General features: G+C 52.5%; 1 protein-coding gene across 5 annotated transcripts in view; it reads right to left on the bottom strand.

Annotated features, from left to right (window-relative positions):
• Positions 1-16573, bottom strand: part of RAB3IL1 (RAB3A interacting protein like 1) — a 45432-nt gene extending 28859 nt beyond the window's left edge. Inside the window, exon 1 of one of the 5 annotated variants that reach the window (XM_045013768.1) lies at positions 16465-16573. In XM_045013768.1, coding sequence (XP_044869703.1) covers positions 16465-16490 — 26 coding nt within the window. In that variant the 5' untranslated portion in view covers positions 16491-16573. Of the gene's footprint in view, positions 1-3409; positions 3993-16464 lie in introns of those variants that run through there. The other 4 variants (XM_045013766.1, XM_045013765.1, XM_045013769.1 and 1 more) reach the window with 4 other exon arrangements.
• Between the last annotated feature and the right edge of the window lie 2397 nt (positions 16574-18970).

The raw sequence follows: 18970 nt of genomic DNA, 5'->3' as shown, positions 1-18970 counted from the left end.
AGTGAGCAACCCTTGGCACATTGTGTTGGCACCTGTAGCTCCAGCCCCGGAGTCAGTGCCTATACAAGGAGCCGCATATTAACTTCTGAAGAGCTGCATGTGGCTCCAGAGCCACAGGCTGGCCACCCCTGCTCTACACAGTTGTTTTTAGCACCCTTGTGCAAGCTTTGTGAGCTCAAGTCTGCAGACCCAGTTTCTGAGACACACTGCCACAGGTTTGGGGGTGGTTTTTGTGCGGGGGAGATGCCACATAGAGATCCCCAGAAAGACTATGTGACTTGCCCAAGCTCATATAGGATGTCTGTGGCAGAGCCGGAAATGATTCCAGCTCTCCCAGCCCAGGATAATGCTCCAACCATTAGGTTATCCTTCCTCCCAGTGGCTGGTGGTTATGTTCTGTAGATCACTCAGGGAGGGAGGGAGGTGTAACACACAGATCAGTAGGTGATACTGGCACTGTTGTAAGCAGTAGGCACTTGATTCATGTCCTTGATCAAATTTCCTACTATTGTTGCATTGAGTGCTACCCTCCCATCCCAGCAAGGACTGAAACACTTCTGCTTGCCTGAAGGCCTGTTCCTGCGGTCCTTCCTTAGGCAGAATTACCATGTACCCCATGACATGGCAAGGTGAAGAGGGAATCAGGGTTTATGTTCATGCCACTATAAGTGGTTCGGCTCAAGCACGCCTGTGAAGCCAGCATTTGTATTTAAAGTCTGGAAGACGAGTTAATTTTTGTTTAAATTATGTTATTGCCTAGGTACTACAAGCATCATTACTGTATATATACACATTATTATGTGTATTACAACCAACTTCAGGGCCTTCTCGTGCTATGCACTGTGCAAACACATAGCAAAAGGCAAGCCCTACTACAAAAAGCTTGCAATTTGAATAGACAAGACACACAGGCAGAGCTATCATCCTCATTTTACAGATGGAAAACTGAGGCACAGCCGGAATAAGTGATTTGTCCGAGGTCACACAGGGTCTGTGGCTGACCCAGTCACTTAATCCAGATCTCCTGAGTCCCAGTATAATGCCTTAACCACAACTCCATCCTCACTCAAACACCCAAGATAGGTTAGTTAGCTCTAGAGAAACAGATCTTTCCTAAGCTGGGGAACAGGGCATTGACTGCCATGGGGAAGAAGTGCAATGTTGCCAACTCCTGCAATTTTATCATGAGTCTTGCAATATTTGGTGTTTTTCCTAAAGCTCCAGCTGCTGGAATCAAGAGATTTGCATGAGACTCTTGGCTCTCATTTATAGAATGAGTAAGTTCCTAGCCCTGATACAGAAAAAAATCTTGAAAGAGAAAAGTGAGTGCACTGTAAATGCTCAGAAGACAAGTAGGACGCCCCCCCCCCCCCCAGTTTATCTTTTTTAAAAGAGTGTTTTTAAACCAGGGTCCTGATTTTGGTTATCCTGGCTTGTGATGTCTGAGTGTTTGGGGTTGCCATTACTGGGACTAATAAAAGAACAGTGCCTTCTCCTATAGCCAAGATCTGCAGAAGTTCAAATGATTCCTGTTCTGCCATGGAAGCAGTTTTGCAAGAGTGGACCCCACTGCTGGTGAAGGGGCCTAGAGATTCAAATAGCATATGGCTGGGAATTTAAACTGGCACCAGCAATGGCAACCTCGCCCCTTCCCCCCGCCACAAGAACACATCACTCCAGCTGGTATCCCCTCCACCTCCTGCTGAAACAGCTTTCTGATCACAGTGGGAAGTGTGGAATTTAAAGATGCAATAATGTACAGGGAATGGAGAAAAACAGCCAGTGACAGCTGAGTACCAGTATCAACTGGATGGGTCAGAAACACTGATAAAATTATGCCACGACTTTAAAACCTCTGCACATTCTGGGGTTACAAAAACCTTTGCTGAGCTAAGTAAGAATTGTTATTGAGCATGATGCCGGTAAGAGGTGGAAAAGTGGTGCAGAAAATGTGATGCTTGTATTCGTATTTCAAGCACAGGCAAGGCCACCCAGAGGATTCAGGGGGCCTGGGGCAAAGCAGGGAAGCTGCGGCGCTTGTACTCACCCTGCGGCTGTCCGGGTCTTCGGCAGCATTTCAGTGGCGGAGGGCCCTTCACTCGCTCCGCGTATTCGGCAGCACTGAAGGGCCCCCTGCTGCCGAAATGCTGCCGAAGACCCAGACCGCCGCCAGGCCAGGGCTCGCAGGGCACTTGTGGGGCCTGGGGCAAATTGCCCCATTTGCCCTCCGCCCCTCTGGGCGGCCCTGAGGACAGGTCTCCCTAGGAGAGGGAGAGTCCCAAATGCACACCTACCTCCTGAGAGCTCCAGTGGAATGCACTGCTGTTGATGAGCCTGGGCCTCTGCTGGAGACCATGGCTCCAGTTATCAGGTAGTCCATCATTGTGCTCAGTACATTAACAAGGAAGGTAGAGGGGAAAGTACCTTTGTGCTCCCTGCAGGACCGGTGCAGCCCCTGGTGTCAATCAGAGCAGCCACAAGGCTGCTCTAATTTACATTCTGTCTCCCATGGTCCCCTACAGGCCATAGGAAACAGAACAGCTAGACAGTGATGTGTTCAGACCTCCCCTTCCCTTCCCAAGCATAGCACATTTTGGCCACCTCTTTCCTCCCACTGTTTTACCTACTCTTAGTTCCTGTCCTATCTCACCCCAGCATGCCCTTGGGACCCCTCACAGTTCTGCACCAATAGAAGAGTCCCCTTACACAGGGGATACTCCCTAGGGGCTGTTTCTCCCAGCCTTTCCACCCACAAAGCAGCACAAAAGGACCATAGGAGAATCAGTCCCACAGTCCAGCAGCTAAGAAAAAAGCTATGGTATTTGCTGAGGACTAATCTAGAATGTGGCCTGCAATTCACCAAATTAAATAAAAGATGAGTCTAACAGCAGTTCTAGCAAATTAGCTCAGTACTAGAAGTGGGTCTCCAGGGAGTTGCATACGGATCAGGGGAGAAACTCTGGCTCCAAAGGTGTGATGGGATAGCAAGACGGTCAGACCAGCCCCATAGAATATCACCAAGGGTAGCCCAGCCCAGCCCATTCCTTTAGGAGGCCTCTAGAACAGCAAGGAAGAAGAGCATGAAGTATCCCCCAGCATGCCCCACATTAGGACATGAGCTGAAGACCTCCCCAAACTTGTGTATGGTGTAATAGAGGAGGGACAATGGGATCTGGATCAACTGGACTATGGGAAAATACTACAGGTGAAAAGAGGCAGACTATTAATGCATGGGCTGTCCTTTGTTATCTCCCCCATACTCTGCCCCCGCCCCCCATAGCCTATGCCCACCATCAGCCCCCCTCGAATGCCCTTTCAGCCCACCCTCAGGCAAGGCACCTAGCCACTGTCAGCTCCACCCCCTCCCTCAGACCTGTCGAACTCTTTCTCCCCTCACGTTGCTGCCTACCTCTCCACCACCGTGGGCTCCTCTTGGCCCCGTGGCTCACACACAGGGCATTCGGATGGGAGGGAACCAGCTCTCCAGGTCTCAGCAGCTCCGGCCCCTGTCTCACTCCTGGATGGGTAGCCGAAGGCAGACGGACTGTACACAGTGGTCCCTGCGTCCATTGCCAACTGCAGCTGGCGACGGCGTGCGGTGGGCGAGGGGGGGCGATCACGTGGCAACGCCCCTCACAGGAGTCCATGTCACCCACACGGGAGGAGAGAGGGTGTTGCTCAGTGGGCTGCCCCGTGCTGCTGCATGTTCAGGATCCATTCAGGCCAAGGTCTGTGAACAGGCAGCAGGGCATCACTACGGGCATCGTCAGCAGTGGCCCGGAAGCCCCAGAGCTCTGCACTGCCTGTCTCCCCCGCCTAGCAGCAACAGCATGGGCCACAGTGGTTCTAACCTTTGCTACCTCCAAGCAGCAGCTGGGAGGAGGGGAAAGTGTCTTCAGCTCAGCCAGGCAGCCCTTAAACTTACAACTCCATGTAATAATTAACTCCCAGGGGCTGGCTGTCAGAATGAAGGATCCTGGGACTTGGAAGGGACAATGCTTCTAGGAAACTGGCAAAGACAAGAAGAAAGACACTTGAGGGGGGGAAGGAGCATTAGAAAAGAACAGGTTTGGGAACACCTCGCTGGGTGTTCTGCCTCCACACAGCCGCTGGTGCTGTCACGGTGTCCCCCAGCTTCCTAGGATGGGCAGCTCGGGAGAGAGGCAATAGGATAAATGCTTGGCCCTAAGCTGGAGCGTGAGGGTGGGGGAACAGCAAGGAATGTACAGCAGAGAGCAAAGATCAACAGGGCTCATGCAGACAGTCCTGGGTTTCAGGCCACAGGTGAGGTATGTTTTCCTCTCCTCCTCATTCTTCATTGAAAAATAACTTGGACAGAACATTTCTGGGCAGCTTCTAGGTACACAAGAAAAGTTGCCAACGTGGAAAAAAGTTCAATAAAAAACAAGTGTTCAATACCATCCCCCCTCAGAGGGCCCCATTGTAGTATCTCACACTCCCACCCAACCACCTTATCTTCATACCCCACCTTCCTACTTACCCGTCACACACACACACCCCTCCTCCTCTTCAATCAACCCCAGGTCTCTGCTGATCTCAGTTACTCTTGGCTCCCAGCACTGCCTCTCTCAGTAACTTGTTCCATAGGCTCATTCCTCTTAGTGGGAGAGAGTTCTGCAAATCCCCTTGTCTCCTCTCACCACTCAGAGCCATCTTTCCAGCAACATTGATCCTTCCCAGAATGCCGAAAGCTTCCATCGGACACCCTCACGTCCTGTTCCTCTTTCTCAATGGGACGAAACCCAAATCTCTAATCTTTTCCAATTGATTTCTTAAACCCATTAACACCCTTGCTGCCATCTGCTACATTTAATCATCTCCCCCCATCAAGCTCTGTATTTCTAATGCGCCCGTCACTAGGGGATCTGAGGCCTGGTCTACAGTTAAAATGTAATTCGCCCAGCTACAGTGCTATGGGGCATGAAAAATCCATATCCCTGAGTGCCATAGCTATGCTGACCTAACCCTCGGGGTAAACACAGCTCGGTCGATGGAACAATGCTTCCCTCGACCAGGGGCGGCTCTATGTATTTTGTTGCCCCAAGCACGGCAGTCAGGCAGCTTTTGGCGGCATGCCTGCTGGAGGTCCACTGGTAACGCGGATTTGGCGGCATGCCTGCGGGAGGTCCGCCAGCCCCATGCCTTCGGCGTACCTGCCGCCGAACTGCCACCGAAGCCGCAGGACCGTCGGACCTCCTGCAGGCATGTCGCCAAAGGCAGCCTGATTGCCACCCTCACAGCGACCGGCAGGCCGCCCCCCACGGCTTGCCACCCCAAGCACGCGCTTGGCACATGGGTGCCTGGAGCCACCCCTGCCCTCGACCTAGCTACCATCACTTGGAGGAGGCAGCAATGGAAAAACCCCTTCTGTCGCTGTAGGATGTGGCTCTGCTATAGGGTTATGCCGGCATTGCTGCGGCTCCATAGCTACACCACTGTAGACCCCGCAATATGTGCTTGTCCCATGTGCCCAGCTACACACACAGTATCCCAGAAGGGGCCCAACAGGTGCCCGACTCACTAACATTATTGATGCTTTTTTTGAGCCCAAGGGCCAGATTTTCAAAAGTATTTAGGAGTCTAAAGATGCAGATAGGCAGGCGGGCACCTAATGGGATTTTCGCCTAGGCAGGTTAGATGCCCAAGTTCCACTGAGATCAGTGGGAGCTGGGCATTGACCCTGCGTAGGCCCTTCTGAGAATGCCATGAGGTGCCTGCCTTTCTGGATCTTTAGACTCCTAAATACCTTTGAAAATCTGGCCCTACTTCTTCAGGCACTACCCAGGAGCAGCTCCCACTGAGCCTATTGCCAATCTGCAGCAGCTGGGGAATCAGGCCCTTGTTTTGGATTTTATCCTTCCGCTAACACTGCACAGAACCTCATTTGTCCAGTTCACTGCGGCCCGGCCCTGCCTTGATGCTTCCAATTATTTCTCCACCAACACACTCAAATCCACCTTTCTGCTTCATGCCCTGAAGCCTTCTCGTTCTCTCTCCCCTCCCCCACAGCCTCAATGACTGTGGTAAGTGTCTAGTTCCACCCCATCTGCCCTACACCTATAACCCATCATAGGAGCAGGTCGCAACACTGTTCCTACATTTAGTGAGGGCATGACTGGAGCTGTGTGCCACACCCAGGCTACCTAGCCTTAGTCACAATCTGCTGACAGCACATAGGGGCCTGAGCATTGCAGTGACCCCCATACCATCACCAGGTGACTTCCCCACAGCACAGACTGTGTGGTAACCTGACACACATACATCATGAGACTAGCAGAAATTGCAGATGAAAAGCAAAGGCTTTCATCCCCTTTTTAGTTCAGTTTCTTGTGTCCTAGATTTCAGTCCCTAAACCATTATCATAGAATCACAGAAATGTAGGGCTAGAAGGGACCTCAAGAGGTCATCAAATCCAGCCTCCTGCACTCAGACAGGATCAAATAAGCCTAGACCATCTCTAATGGATGTTTTTCCAACATGATTTTAAAAACTTCCAAGGACGGGGATTCCACAACCACCTTTGGAAGCCAATTCGAGAGCTTAACTACCTGTATAGTTGGAAAGTTTTCCTACTATCTAACCTAAATCTGCAGATTACGTCCATTACTTCTTGTCCTGCCTTCAGTGGACATGGAAAACAATTGATCATCATCCTCTTTATAACAGCCCTTAACACAATTGGGTCCTCTTCTTTTCTCAAAACTAAACATGCCCATTTTTTTTTAACTTTTCCTCATAGCTCAGGTTTTCTAAACCTTTTATCATTTTTATTGCTCTCCCTTGGACTCTCACTAATTTATCCACATCTTTCCTAAAGTGTGTGCCCAGAACACAGTACTCCACCTGAGACCTCACCAGTGCCGAGCAGAGCCAGGCAGTATCTCCCTTGGTCCCCAATCTATGGTTCTGCATCTTCCTCCATTCCAATGCTCTGCTCTCCTGCACGCACAGCGCACACCCCTCTGCCTATAAGCTAGGTATATATGTCCAGGAATCCAAAGTTTGCTGTAATCAAGGTGCAACTCTGTCCTTGGTAACAACAGTAGCTGTTTGAGCCAGGACATGCTGACCAGCACCAGCCAGACCCTCCACTTCCAGGGCACCGAGATCCAATGCAGCCCAGTTCTGGGAAGTAAGAGCATGGTTGTCAGAACTGACCCTGTTATCGCTGATTCAGCTTCACCTTCCCAGATCAGGCCAGGAGGGACCCAGGGGCCAGAAATCCTAGTAAAGAGGCTCCTAGTAAAGGGGCTGAGGGTCCCAGGGTGGGAACTAGAGGCAGCCCAGAACCAACAAACCCAGACAGGATGTTATTGCCATGAAAATAAGGGAATGAAAACAAGGGCCTGGAAATCCAGGCTCCTGCCGCCCACTCCCTCCCTCCCTGCCTCAGCCAGCTGTGTGGAATGTTTGCACAACTGGCTGGACTGTTTTTCGTGAGAATCCCCCTGGGATCCCTGGATCGGGATCTCAGATTTCAGAGGAACCAGCTAGGGGAGGTCAGCAAAAAGGAATCCGCTCTCACTACAAAACAACTGCACCCCCTCCATGGCGTCAGGATGAAAAAGGCAATCTGGGATGAGAGACACATTTCAAGAGCAAAAGTCCCAAATGAAGCTGCCAGAAGAGAAGGGGACTGGTGCAGTTGTGACACCAGTGCCACATTGTTAATGTGGATGCTGGCCAGAAACTGCCTTGTCTTGGCACTGAAGAGAGACCTACCAACGCGCTGGTGCTTCCTGCCAGCTCAGAGGCTCCAGAGAGGGAACTGGGATATTGCTCACAGAGCCATGTGGATGTTTTTGCAGGGATTAGTCTGAACCCAGGAGTTAAAGCAGCTTGAAAGAGGAGGGGGAGCAGGGAGGAAGCACTGCTTACGCAAACCTGGGAGAGAAGGAGGAGTGAAGGAGAGAGCTGCACTGTCCCCCCCGGCCCCCCACACACACTTAACATAATCCTTGTCTGAACCTTTCCTTCCATATTAGGTTCAGACAAAGGTGGAAGAGGGGAGGGTTGGATTTACAGTAAGGAACTGAACTGGGAGGTATGAGATCTAGGTTCATTTTCCAGCTCTGCCACAGACTAGTTGCTTTGGTCCAGATTTGTAATGGTATGTAGGCATCTAATTCCTGTTTATTTAAATGGGAGTCAGGTGCCCTTTTGTAAATACCTTTACAAATCTGGCCCTTAGGGTATGTCTACACTTTAAATGCTACAGTGATGCAGCTGCACTGCATCAGCTGTGCCACTGTAGTGCTTCAGTGTAAAGTAGACGCTACCTACTCTGAATGGAGGAGTTCTCCCGTTGGTACTGCGTAGATACTTCACCTCCCGAGAGGCGGTAGCAAGATCAATGGAAAAATTCTCCCATCAACCTAGTGCTGTCTACACCAGGGCTTAGGTTGGTTTAACTGCATCACACAGGGGTATCGATTTTTCACACCCCTGAGTGACGCAGTTATACCAACCTCATTTCCTAGTGTAGACCAGGCATGGGTTGACAGAAGAATTTGTCCATTGACCTAGCGCTGTCAACACCAGGGGTTAGGTCGGTATAGCTACATCTCTCAGGTGGGTAGATTTGTCATAGCTATACCGATGTGAGTTTCTAGTGTAGACCAGGCCTTAGTCTCTCTTTGCCTCAGTGCCCCATCCGTAAAAGGGAATAATAATGATTCCTTTGTTTGTCAGGCTTTTTGGACTGCAAGCTTCTGGCACAAAGGTGGATTTCTTACTCTGAGTTGGTACATGTCTTTAGATCAAAACTGGAGCCTTTCTGGAAGATATCCCTTAGCCCAACACAAGATGTGAAGAACACAGGAGGTATCATTCTGCAGTATTTTTTATGAAGGTGGTGTGTATCTGTATCTGTTTGATTACTATCATGCTGTCTGCTACAGGGGTGCCAGGAGTTCACTCAGTCCTGGGTGGATTTACATATCTGCAGGATATTCAACACTGCAGATCTGCAGGAAGGCAGAGAGTGGCTTTGGATAACCCCAGTCTATACAAGTATCAATTGCTTGGAAGGTCTCCCCACCAAACTCCGATCAACAGGCTGGGTAGTAACCCTAGGGGGGAATCCAAGCAGGGAGCCCTTACAGCAAAGAACTTGGGGACAGTTAGCTTCAGCCTGAAGCTGGGACTGGGAGGCAGGGTCTGCAGAGGAGCAGACTGTAACCCAGTGCCCACAAGCAGGACAGTACCTGGGACAAGTGGGACCTACCTAAGGCTTGAGAGAAATTCATAGATTCATAGATTCATAGACTAGGACTGGAAGGGACCATGAGAGGTCATCGAGTCCAGTCCCCTGCCTTCATGGCAGGACCAAATACTGTCTAGACCACCCCTGATAGACATTTGTCTAACCTACTCTTAAATCTCTCCAGAGATGGAGATTCCACAACCTCTCTGGGCAATTTATTCCAGTGTTTAACCACCCTGACAGTTAGGAACTTTTTCCTAATGTCCAACCTAAACCGCCCTTGCTGCAGCTTAAGCCCATTGCTTCTTGTTCTATCCTTAGAGGCTAAGGTGAACAAGTTTTCTCTCTCCTCCTGATGACACCCTTTTAGATACCTGAAAACTGCTATCATGTCCCCTCTCAGTCTTCTCTTTTCCAAACTAAACAAACACAATTCTTTCAGCCTTCCTTCATAGGGCATGTTCTCAAGACCTTTAATCATTCTTGTTGGTCTTCTCTGGACCCTCTCCAGTTTCGCCACATCTTTCTTGAAATGCGGCGCCCAGAACTGGACACAATACTCCAGCTGAGGCCTGACCAGCGCAGAGTAGAGCGGAAGAATGACTTCTCGTGTCTTGCTCACAACACACCTGTTAATGCATCCCAGAATCACGTTTGCTTTTTTTGCAACAGCATCACACTGTTGACTCATATTTAGCTTGTGGTCCACTATAACCCCTAGATCCCTTTCTGCCGTACTCCTTCCTAGACAGTCTCTTCCCATTCTGTATGTGTGAAACTGATTGTTCCTTCCTAAGTGGAGCACTTTGCATTTGTCTTTATTAAACTTCATCTGGTTTACCTCAGACCATTTCTCCAATTTGTCCAGATCATTTTGAATTATGACCCTGTCCTCCAAAGCAGTGCCCAATGCTCAGCTCCAAGTAAGACAACCTGTGTGCAGGCGCTGTGTTGTTTTAAATCTTTTTCTCTCTGATTGTGATGTTCCCATGGATACATTAATAATACTGTGTTTTGAACAAGCTGCTGGGAGTCACAGCATTTTCATACTGTTCCCAGCTTCTATAGGGAAGTTTAAAGCAGGGCCAAACCCAGCTGGGCCTGCTAAAGAAACCAAGCTGGTAAACAGGGGTGCTGTAACTGGGAAACCCAGTCCAAAAGTGGGGTAAATCACAGGATTCCACTCTGAGAGACCTGCAGCTGCTGGGCCTGCCACTTGGAATGGTGCCCATGGAAAGAGAGGTCAAAAGTACAGCTTACCCTGGCACCTCGACACTAGTTATTGGGCTCACTGCAGAGGTAACTGGGTGAAATTTAATGGCCTGTGTTACACAAGAGGTCAGACTAGATGATGTGATGGTTCCATTTGGCCTTAGAATCTATGAAGGATTATTATCCCCATTTTACAGATTGGGAACCGAGGCACAAAGAGATTAAGTGACTTGCCCTGGGTCAAATATGGAGTCTGTGTCTGAGACAGAACTCTGATTTCCTGATTCACCATCCAGTGCCTCACCCACAAGACCATCCTTCCTCTCTCGGACCCTTCTGGGAGCTGAAACTAAAAGCAAAACTCCTGGGGGATTAGGAGAGGGTGGAAGGCTGTGTGAACTCCCATGAATGTAAACTCAAGGAAAGGTTCAGATGGGGACTGGAGCAAGGGGCAGTAAGCCTCAGGGGAGAAGCACAGCTCTCTCTTCTCTGCTAAAACAGAGACCTCCCCATCCCACTCCCTACCTTGGGAGAGCAGTAGGATTCCCAACTTTCTAACTGCAGAAAACCGAACACCCTTGCCCCTTCCCCTGCCCTGCCCCACAGCTCCGCCCCCTGCTCCACAGCTCCGCCCCACCCCTTCTCCAAGGCCCCACTCCCACTCACTCCATCCCCCTTCCCTACGTCACTCGCTTTCCCCCACCCTCATTCTCTCACTCATTTCACCTGTTCCCTGCTCTCATCACTGGACCCTCCTGCTCCTTCTGTAGGACCACTCCAGCCATCCTCTCCCATAGGCCATCCCCATCACTCTCCAATACCAGGCTGTTTCCATAATGGAAGCAGGCTTGTAACAGAGTTCACTCACCGATAGGTGCCCCTTCCTGGCAAGGCCTGGGCTCACAGCTTTCTTGCTGGGCTAGCACCCCCACTGAGAGTCGCTAGGGAACTCTGGCAGTTTTTGGCCTGGGAACTCAGCCCTTCAGCCAGGTAACCGTCTTTTAGTCCACTCCTTCCTGGGTCACGCTCATCCCAAACAAAAAGTCCAAAAATGTCTTTAACCGAAACAAGGTCCTCCGTCCCTTGGGGGCTTTTCCTCAGCCTGACTTTGGCTCGGCCTGCCCTTGCTGGCCTTGATAGCCCTTTCTATGGCCTTGTACGTCCACTTCCTTAGAGACCATGGGAGAACCAGCAGGTCTGTACCGAACAGCTAGGCCTGCTCCTGTACCTTTGCTGTGGTTTCCCCTGGCTTTCCCCTCAGGTGGAGCTCACTCTGTAATCCATTTGGCCTAGCTCCAGGCTTTATTGCCAACAGGCCAAGCCACCCAGACATATACGCTCCTCCTTAGAAACTGGCCCACACGAGGGGCAAGTTCTATTCCTGTCCAAACTTCATCCCTCGACATCTCATTGCTGTCACCGGCTGAGCGCTTGTACAGCCTGCACCCACAGTGTCTCCAGCTCCACTGCCAGCTCACTCACCAGAACTCAGAGGCCATCCTCCTCTTCTGCAGTATCCCAATGCTCTTCCTGCAGCCACTCATTCTCATTAACAGCTGCTTGTGCAGCCTGTTCTGAAGCCTTTAGCTTCTTCTGTAGCCTTTTTGCTACTGCCGCTACATCCGCCAAAACCTTTTCCATCAGGGTTGTAGAACCCACCATGGACTGCTCCACCCTTGTGTTTGTCCCTACTTCAGTCTGCTTCATCTCTGGGCCAACCCCATTTCATCCTTCACCTCCCTGCAGCACCCGACAGGGTGTGTTGGTCAAGGGTCTGCAAAGTCCATGGCCATCCCTGCCACCTCCACATTGCCTGCCTCATGTGGGTTTGTGTCAGAGGACATCTTTTTCTTTCTTTCTAACTTCTTGGGGCTCAGGCCTCCAGGGCTGGTGTAACCACTAGGTGAACTAGGCGGCCGCCTACGGCTCCAAGATTTGGGGGTGCCAAAAAGCAGTGCCCCCCCAAAATTTTTTACACTACAGTGAAGTCACATCTTACATGGGGCTTAGGTTCTAAGGTCAGCACGTAAGAGGAAAATCGCATATAGTGAAAATTACCATAAAGTACAGTACACACAGTATACACTGTAAACACTAGAACAGGGGTCCTTAACCTACGGCCAAAGGTGGCCAGCAAGCCAATTTTTTTTTAAATGGCAGGCTGAGGGTCCCGGCCGCCGCTGAGCCCACTGCCGGCCTGGGGTTCCGTTCACTCAGCCAACAGTGGGCTGAGCGGGCCGGCGGCTGGGACCCTGGCTGGCAGGAGCCGGTGGATGGAACCCCAGACCAGCATCGGGCTCAGCCAGCTGCCAGTCTGTGTTTCCAGCCACCGGCCCCACTCAGCCCACTGCTGGTCTGGGGTTCTGGCTGCCGGCCCCTTGCCAGCCGGGGTCTCAGCCACCCACCTATCTCAGCCTTCTGCCGGCCTGGGTGAACGGAACCCCAGACCGGCAGTGGGCTGAGTGGGGCCGGCAGACGAGACCCCAGACCTGCAGTGTGCTGAGCTGCTCAGCCTGCTGCCGGTCTGGGGTTCTGTCCACCAGTTCCTGACAGCCAGGATCCTGGCCGCTGGCTCCGCTCAGCCCACTGCCAGCCTGGGGTTCCATTCACCCAGCCTGGCAGGAGGCTGAGTGGAGCCGGTGGCTGGGACCCCGGCTGGCAGCGGGATGAGGTCCCAGCCGCCAGCCCCGCTCAGCCTGCTGCTGGCCATGAGTGGGCTGAGAGGGGCCGGCAGCTAGGACCACGGCGGGCAGCGGGCTGAGCGGGGCCAACGGCCGGGACCTGAGATGGCAGAACCCAGCGGATGAAACCCCAGACCGGCAGCAGGCTGGGCAGCTCAGCCCCGCTGCCGGTCTGGGGTTCCAGACGGTCTGGTGTTCTGGCTGCAGGCCCCTTGCCAGCCAGGGTCCCAGCTGCCAGTCCCACTCAGCCCGCTGCTGGCTGAGTGAACGGAACCCCAGGCTGGCAGTGGGCTCAGTGGCAGCTGGGACCCGCAACCTGCCATTAAAAAAAAAATTGGCTTGCTTGCCACAGTTGGCACGCATTCCATAGGTTGAGGAGCCCTGTCATAAACATACCGCAAAGGGTAGCATAAAATCCCTCTTTACCCTGTAAAGCAGGGGTCCCCAACCCCCGGGCCGCGGACCGGTACTGGTCCGTGGCCTGTTAGGAACCGGGCCACGAACCGACCCCTAGCACATCAAGCGGCGTGTCTCCGGCGGGGCCCCTGAGCCCCACCCCCTCAGAGCCGCGTGGTGAGGGGGCGGGGCTGCGAGCTCCGGGCTGAGCTCAGCTGCCTCCGCTCGGCGTGGAGCTCCCAGCCCCGCCACCTCACCACGCGGCTCTGAGCGGGACGGAGCTCAGGCCCCGCTGGAGACACGCTGCAGCTGTCGGGCGAGGCGCTGAGGCTCCGGGTGAGGAGGGAGCCGGGGGTAAGAGGCTGGGGCCAGCAGGGTTGGCTAAGGGGCAGGGAGTCCTGGGGACAGTCAGGGCACAGAGAGGGGGCGGAGGTTGGGGGGGTGGTCAGGGGGCAGGGAATGGGGGGGTTGGATTGTGGGTGTTCCGGGGGGGTCTGTCAGGACTCAGCGGCGGGGGGATAGGGGTTGGGGCAGACAGGGGACAGGGAGCAGGGGTGGGGTCCCAGGGTGGTGGGGGTCTCTGGGGGATGGTGAGGGGACAAGGAGCAGGATGGGTCGGGGATTCTGAGGGGGGCAGGCAGTCGGGGGGGGCAGGAAGTGGGTGGGGGTCAGATAGGGGGCAGGGCTCCCACTAATTCTGCATTATGGTCAGTTGTATAATTATTTCATTATATATTATAATAATAATAGAAATAAAAGTACAAAAATAAATGTAATGCACTTGAATCGTCCCAAAACCATCCCACAGGTCCGCGGAAATTTTTTTTTCTACAAAACCGGTCCCTGGTGCCAAAAAGGTTGGGGACCGCTGCTGTAAAGGGTTAATTCCTCTTTTACCTGTAAAGGGTTAAGAAGCTCAGATAACCTGGTTGGCACCTGACCAAAAGAACCAATAAGGGGAGAAGATACTTTCAAATCTGTGGGAGAAGGTTTTTGTTTGTGTCTTTGTGTTTTGTTCTCTTCAAGTCAGCAAGGAACCAGGGCAGGAAAAATACATCTCCTTAAGCTTATCTGGACTAAGCATCTAGTATTGCAGAAATAGTAAGTAATAGCAAAGAAATGCATTAGATTATCTTTTGTTTTACTTGTGAATTTTCCCTGTGCTAAGAGGGAGGTTTATCCCTGTTTTTGTAACGTTAAGGTTTTGCCTAGAGGGGAAATCCTCGGTGTTTTGAATCTTTTTGTCACCTTGTAAAGTTATCTTCCATCCTGATTTTACAGAGGTGATTATTTTATCTTTTTTTAAATTAACTTCTTTTAAGAACCTGATTGATTTTTTCAATGTCCTAAGACCTAGGGGGTTTGATATGGGCTCACTTTGTAACCAATTGATTGGGATATTATTTTCAAGCCTCCCCAGGAAAGAGGGTGTAGGCGCTTGGGGGGATATTTTGGGGGAGGTAGGGCTCCAAGTGGCCCTCCCTGAATGTTTCTTTAAATCACTTGGTGGTGGCAGTGATACTAAGGCAATGTAGGAATTTGTGCCTTTGGAAAGTTTTAACCTAAGCTGGTAGAAATAAGCTTAGCGGATCTTTCGTGCAGGTCCCCTCATCTGTACCCTAGAGTTTAAAGTGGGGAAGGAACCCTGACAACCCCTGTTCTAGTGTATACTGTGTGTACTGTACTTTATGGTAATTTTCACTATACACAATTTTCCTCTTACGCACTGACCTTAGAACCTAACCCCCACGTAAGATGTGACTCCACTGTATTCATTTTTGCTTTGGCTGCTTAACCAGTCCCTGGAACTGAAATGGGAAATCCAGTGACTGGCTCGGTCCCTCGATACACCCGCTTGGGAGGACAGACCTTCCTTCAGCAACCAAGACTTCCATCAGTCCTCATGGATCACAGGCAGAATTCGATCCTCCTGACTAGGCCAATCATAAGCACATCGACTCATCTTTACATGCCCCCCTGACGGCCAGGTATGGCATCACAGCCCTGTCGCTGGGCTAGCGTCCCCCATCCATGGTCGCTCCAGCACCATGGCAGTTTTTCTGCCTGGTAACTCAGCCCTCCGGCCAGGTCACCACCTTTAGTCCACCCTTCTGGGGCCTAGCTTGTCTCACACTAGAAGTCCAAAGAGATCTTTCCACAGAAAGAAGTCCTTCTGCCATCGCTGAGGCTCTTGCTCAGCCTGCAGCCCCCTTGCTGGGCTTGGTAACTCTGTCCGTGTGTGTGTACTCCCCGCAGTAGGGGAACCCAGTCCCACCCTGACATTGGTAGCAGCCCAGGGCCTTGTACCCAACAGCTAGGTCTGCTCCTTTCTCTTTCCTGCAGATTTCCCTGGGCACTTCCTACCTCTCTTCTCAAGTTTCCTTGCTGCTCTGAACTACCTCGTTCTCGTTCCTGTTGATACTCCAGCTGGGCTGTGTCACCACTGAAGTCTGGCTCTTTAGGGGGAGGAACATGGTGCCTCTCAGTTATGGCTCATCTATAATCAGCTTGACTAGGCCCCAGGCTGTGCAACCCAGGGAAAAGCACCCTGTTACAGGCCTGCTCTGCCCACTCCTACTGTTACTGGCCTGGGGTCCTTGCTCCCCATTTCAGACCTGGTTTCCAGAGGGGTTGAGTAAACACAGGCCCCACTGCCTGGAACTGGAGTTTGCTTTGTATGGTGACTCTGACATTCAGGCCCTTCATCATTCAGAGGCTGACAAATGTGGTGAGGGGGCTGGAGAAACCTCACTGCTGAGGAGTCCAGGTTCAAGGACATCTTTGGGAAGCCCCTTCCTAGGAACAAAACCAGGGTGGTACGACGATGGAGACATCTCTTTCCTAGAGCTGGGAGCCAGGGATGGGGGAAGCTCCCAGCCAGGCTGTGCATCGAGGATGCCATATCTCCCCCAAGAGACCCACACGCCGCAAGGAGTAAATGGCTCTTACCTCCATGAGGCAGTGGGGTCTTCCATCTAAGCCTCTTTGAGAGCCAGCGTTGCTTGCTTTGATGGGATGAGGTGACCTGTCCCCACTGCTCTCTGACATGGCACAGCTACAGAATGCGCCCGCCTGGGAGGCTGTGCCAGATCCCAGGGCCTGGAAGACAGCTGGGAAGGAGGCTCCTCCTCCTTTCACACCCAGAGACCCTATAGAAGGCCCAAGGGGAGAATAAAGGGCAGGAGGTGAAGCTAGTCCTGAGCCTCTGTCCCACCCCCACCTCCTCAAAAGTGGAGCTTTCCGAGCTTCAGTGGGGCTGGGGCTGTGCCCTGACACAACGGCCCTTCTGCACCATATGGGGCAGGGAGAGCTCTGCCTGGGCGCAGGGGGAAAGCGATGGGGGTAGACCAAGGAAAAGGGGCAAGGGAGTGGGTGTGAAAGAAAGAGCTTCTGCCCCAGTTGAAGGAATTTGGGGGGCAGAGGGAAGGACCCTGCTCCACAGAGAGGGGAGAGAGTTTCTGTGAGAGCCAGGGGGCTCCATTTCCCCTTCCACTAGCTCCCCATTTACAGGGAGCCAGAGCAGTACCTGCAGCAGGGAGCGGGAGTTGCTGGTGGCCTCAGAGGCAGAGCCCCTGCAGCACCTCGGGTACCTGGCACAAGTGCCAGATGATACGGAGCTGGCGCATCACATTGGCCGTGACTTCCTCCTGCTGCAAGGGAACGAGGACCTGTCAGAGACTTAGATGCCCCCGCGGAATCAGAGGGGATTAAGGGCACCTGGAACCAGCAGCATTTCTATCCAGCACCCGCCCACCTCTGAGGGATGGATTCCCCATCCTGACCCCCAGAATGGAGTCTTGTTGTCCTTTCTAGTGACCTCCAGTGCCAACCCCTCTCCTTGTAGGGTGAACTATTGCCACCTCCCCTTCAGTGCCGGGAGGGGGCTCTAGCAGGAGGTTATTCTGGCAGCAGTGAAGTGGATGTGGAGAGGTTGAGACCTTTCCCCAAGTCATCCCAGCCACTAATGCTGAAGCCACAGGATGGCAGGCCTGGTGAATGGGGCAGATCAGGCTGACTGAATCCTCCCGTTCTCTCTAGAGTGGGTCCAACCCTGCCAGCAGCAGGACAAGCTTCCCCCGCCCATGTGCCTCAGAACTGCTTGGACAGTCGCCATCACCCGTCAGTCCTTGGCCTCCCAGGCTGCCAGTAATGGGAGCAACTCTGGGTGGTGGCTCGGGTGATTAGAGGGGCTCACAGAGGGCACTTAGAGAGGACTCTGCTGCCCTTCCCAAGAACATAAGTCTGTGATGAGGCAATGCTTGTCATTAATTGGCCTTGCTAAAGAGCTGTGCTGCAGCTGCTCTGGGGACAAGCTGTCTCCCTCCTGCTCATGGTGGTAAATTCCCAGTAGCACCTGCTCTCACTCTCATTCCCCACCAGTCTCCTTGCTGACAGGTTGAGGTGCGGGAGGGGGTGCAGGCTCCAGGAGGGAGTTTGGGTGTGGGAGGGGGCTCAGGGCTGGGACAGGGGGTTGGGGTGTGTGTGGAGGGGTGCGGGCTCTGGTGTGGGACCGGGGATGAAGGGTTTGGGGTGCATGAGAGGGCTCTGGGCTGGGGCAAGGAGCTGGGGTGCGGGAGCGGGGGGGGCGGGGATCAGGGCTGGGGCAGAGGATTGCGGGGGTGAGAGGGGGTTGGGCGTATGGGGTCTGGGCGGCACTTACCTCAGGCGACTCCCGGAAGCGACAGGCATGTCCCTGTAGCCAATGGGAGCTGCGCAGCCGGCACTTGGGGCAGGGGCATCGCATGGAGCCCCCATGGTCATCTCTCTGCCTAGGGACATACCAGCTGCTTCGTGGAGCCAGGCAGGGAGCCTGACAGCCCTGCTGCACCGGCAGCGCCACCAACCGGACTTTTAACAGCCCGGTCAGCAGTGCTGACTGGAGTGGAAAACCAGACACCTGGCAACCCTAGATAGCAGATGTAACCACAGAAATCCTAGTACAAAACTCCTGAATACCACCTGATTAGGAAGTAGACACCCAGTTGCACTCAAAGCTAGGGCCAGCATCTCCCTGCGAGATTCCCCTGAACCTGGGTCAAGCCTGCAACCTGGGAGCAGCTTGAGGTCTGGATAAAGGCATACAGCCGTTGCAGCCTTTACAGAAGGGGTTACTGCCAATTCAAATTCCAAAGGCAGGTTTGGTAAATCCAACCTTAACATAGCAACATCTCCCTAGCAAAGTTTCCATGAAATTTATTTATTTCTGATCCCATAGCAGACTGTCATTTTAAAACATATAAATATTTCCCTGCAGCCTTTGCAACCCAAACATGGCAGAACTCAGACCCAGGAAGTAGAGTGACCAGATGTCCTGATTTTATAGGGACGGTCCCAATTTTGAGGGCTTTTTCTTATATAGGCTCCTATTACCCCCCATTCCCATCCTGATTTTTCACATTTGCTGTCTGGTCACCCTACCAGGAAGTGAAATGGACCATAAGCTAAACTGAATAGA

Source organism: Mauremys mutica, chromosome 4, assembly GCF_020497125.1.
Source record: "Mauremys mutica isolate MM-2020 ecotype Southern chromosome 4, ASM2049712v1, whole genome shotgun sequence".
In the NCBI taxonomy this organism is placed as follows: domain Eukaryota; kingdom Metazoa; phylum Chordata; order Testudines; family Geoemydidae; genus Mauremys; species Mauremys mutica.
The sequence above is the reverse complement of the archived record's forward strand: the minus strand, read 5'-3'. Positions and strand labels throughout refer to the sequence as shown.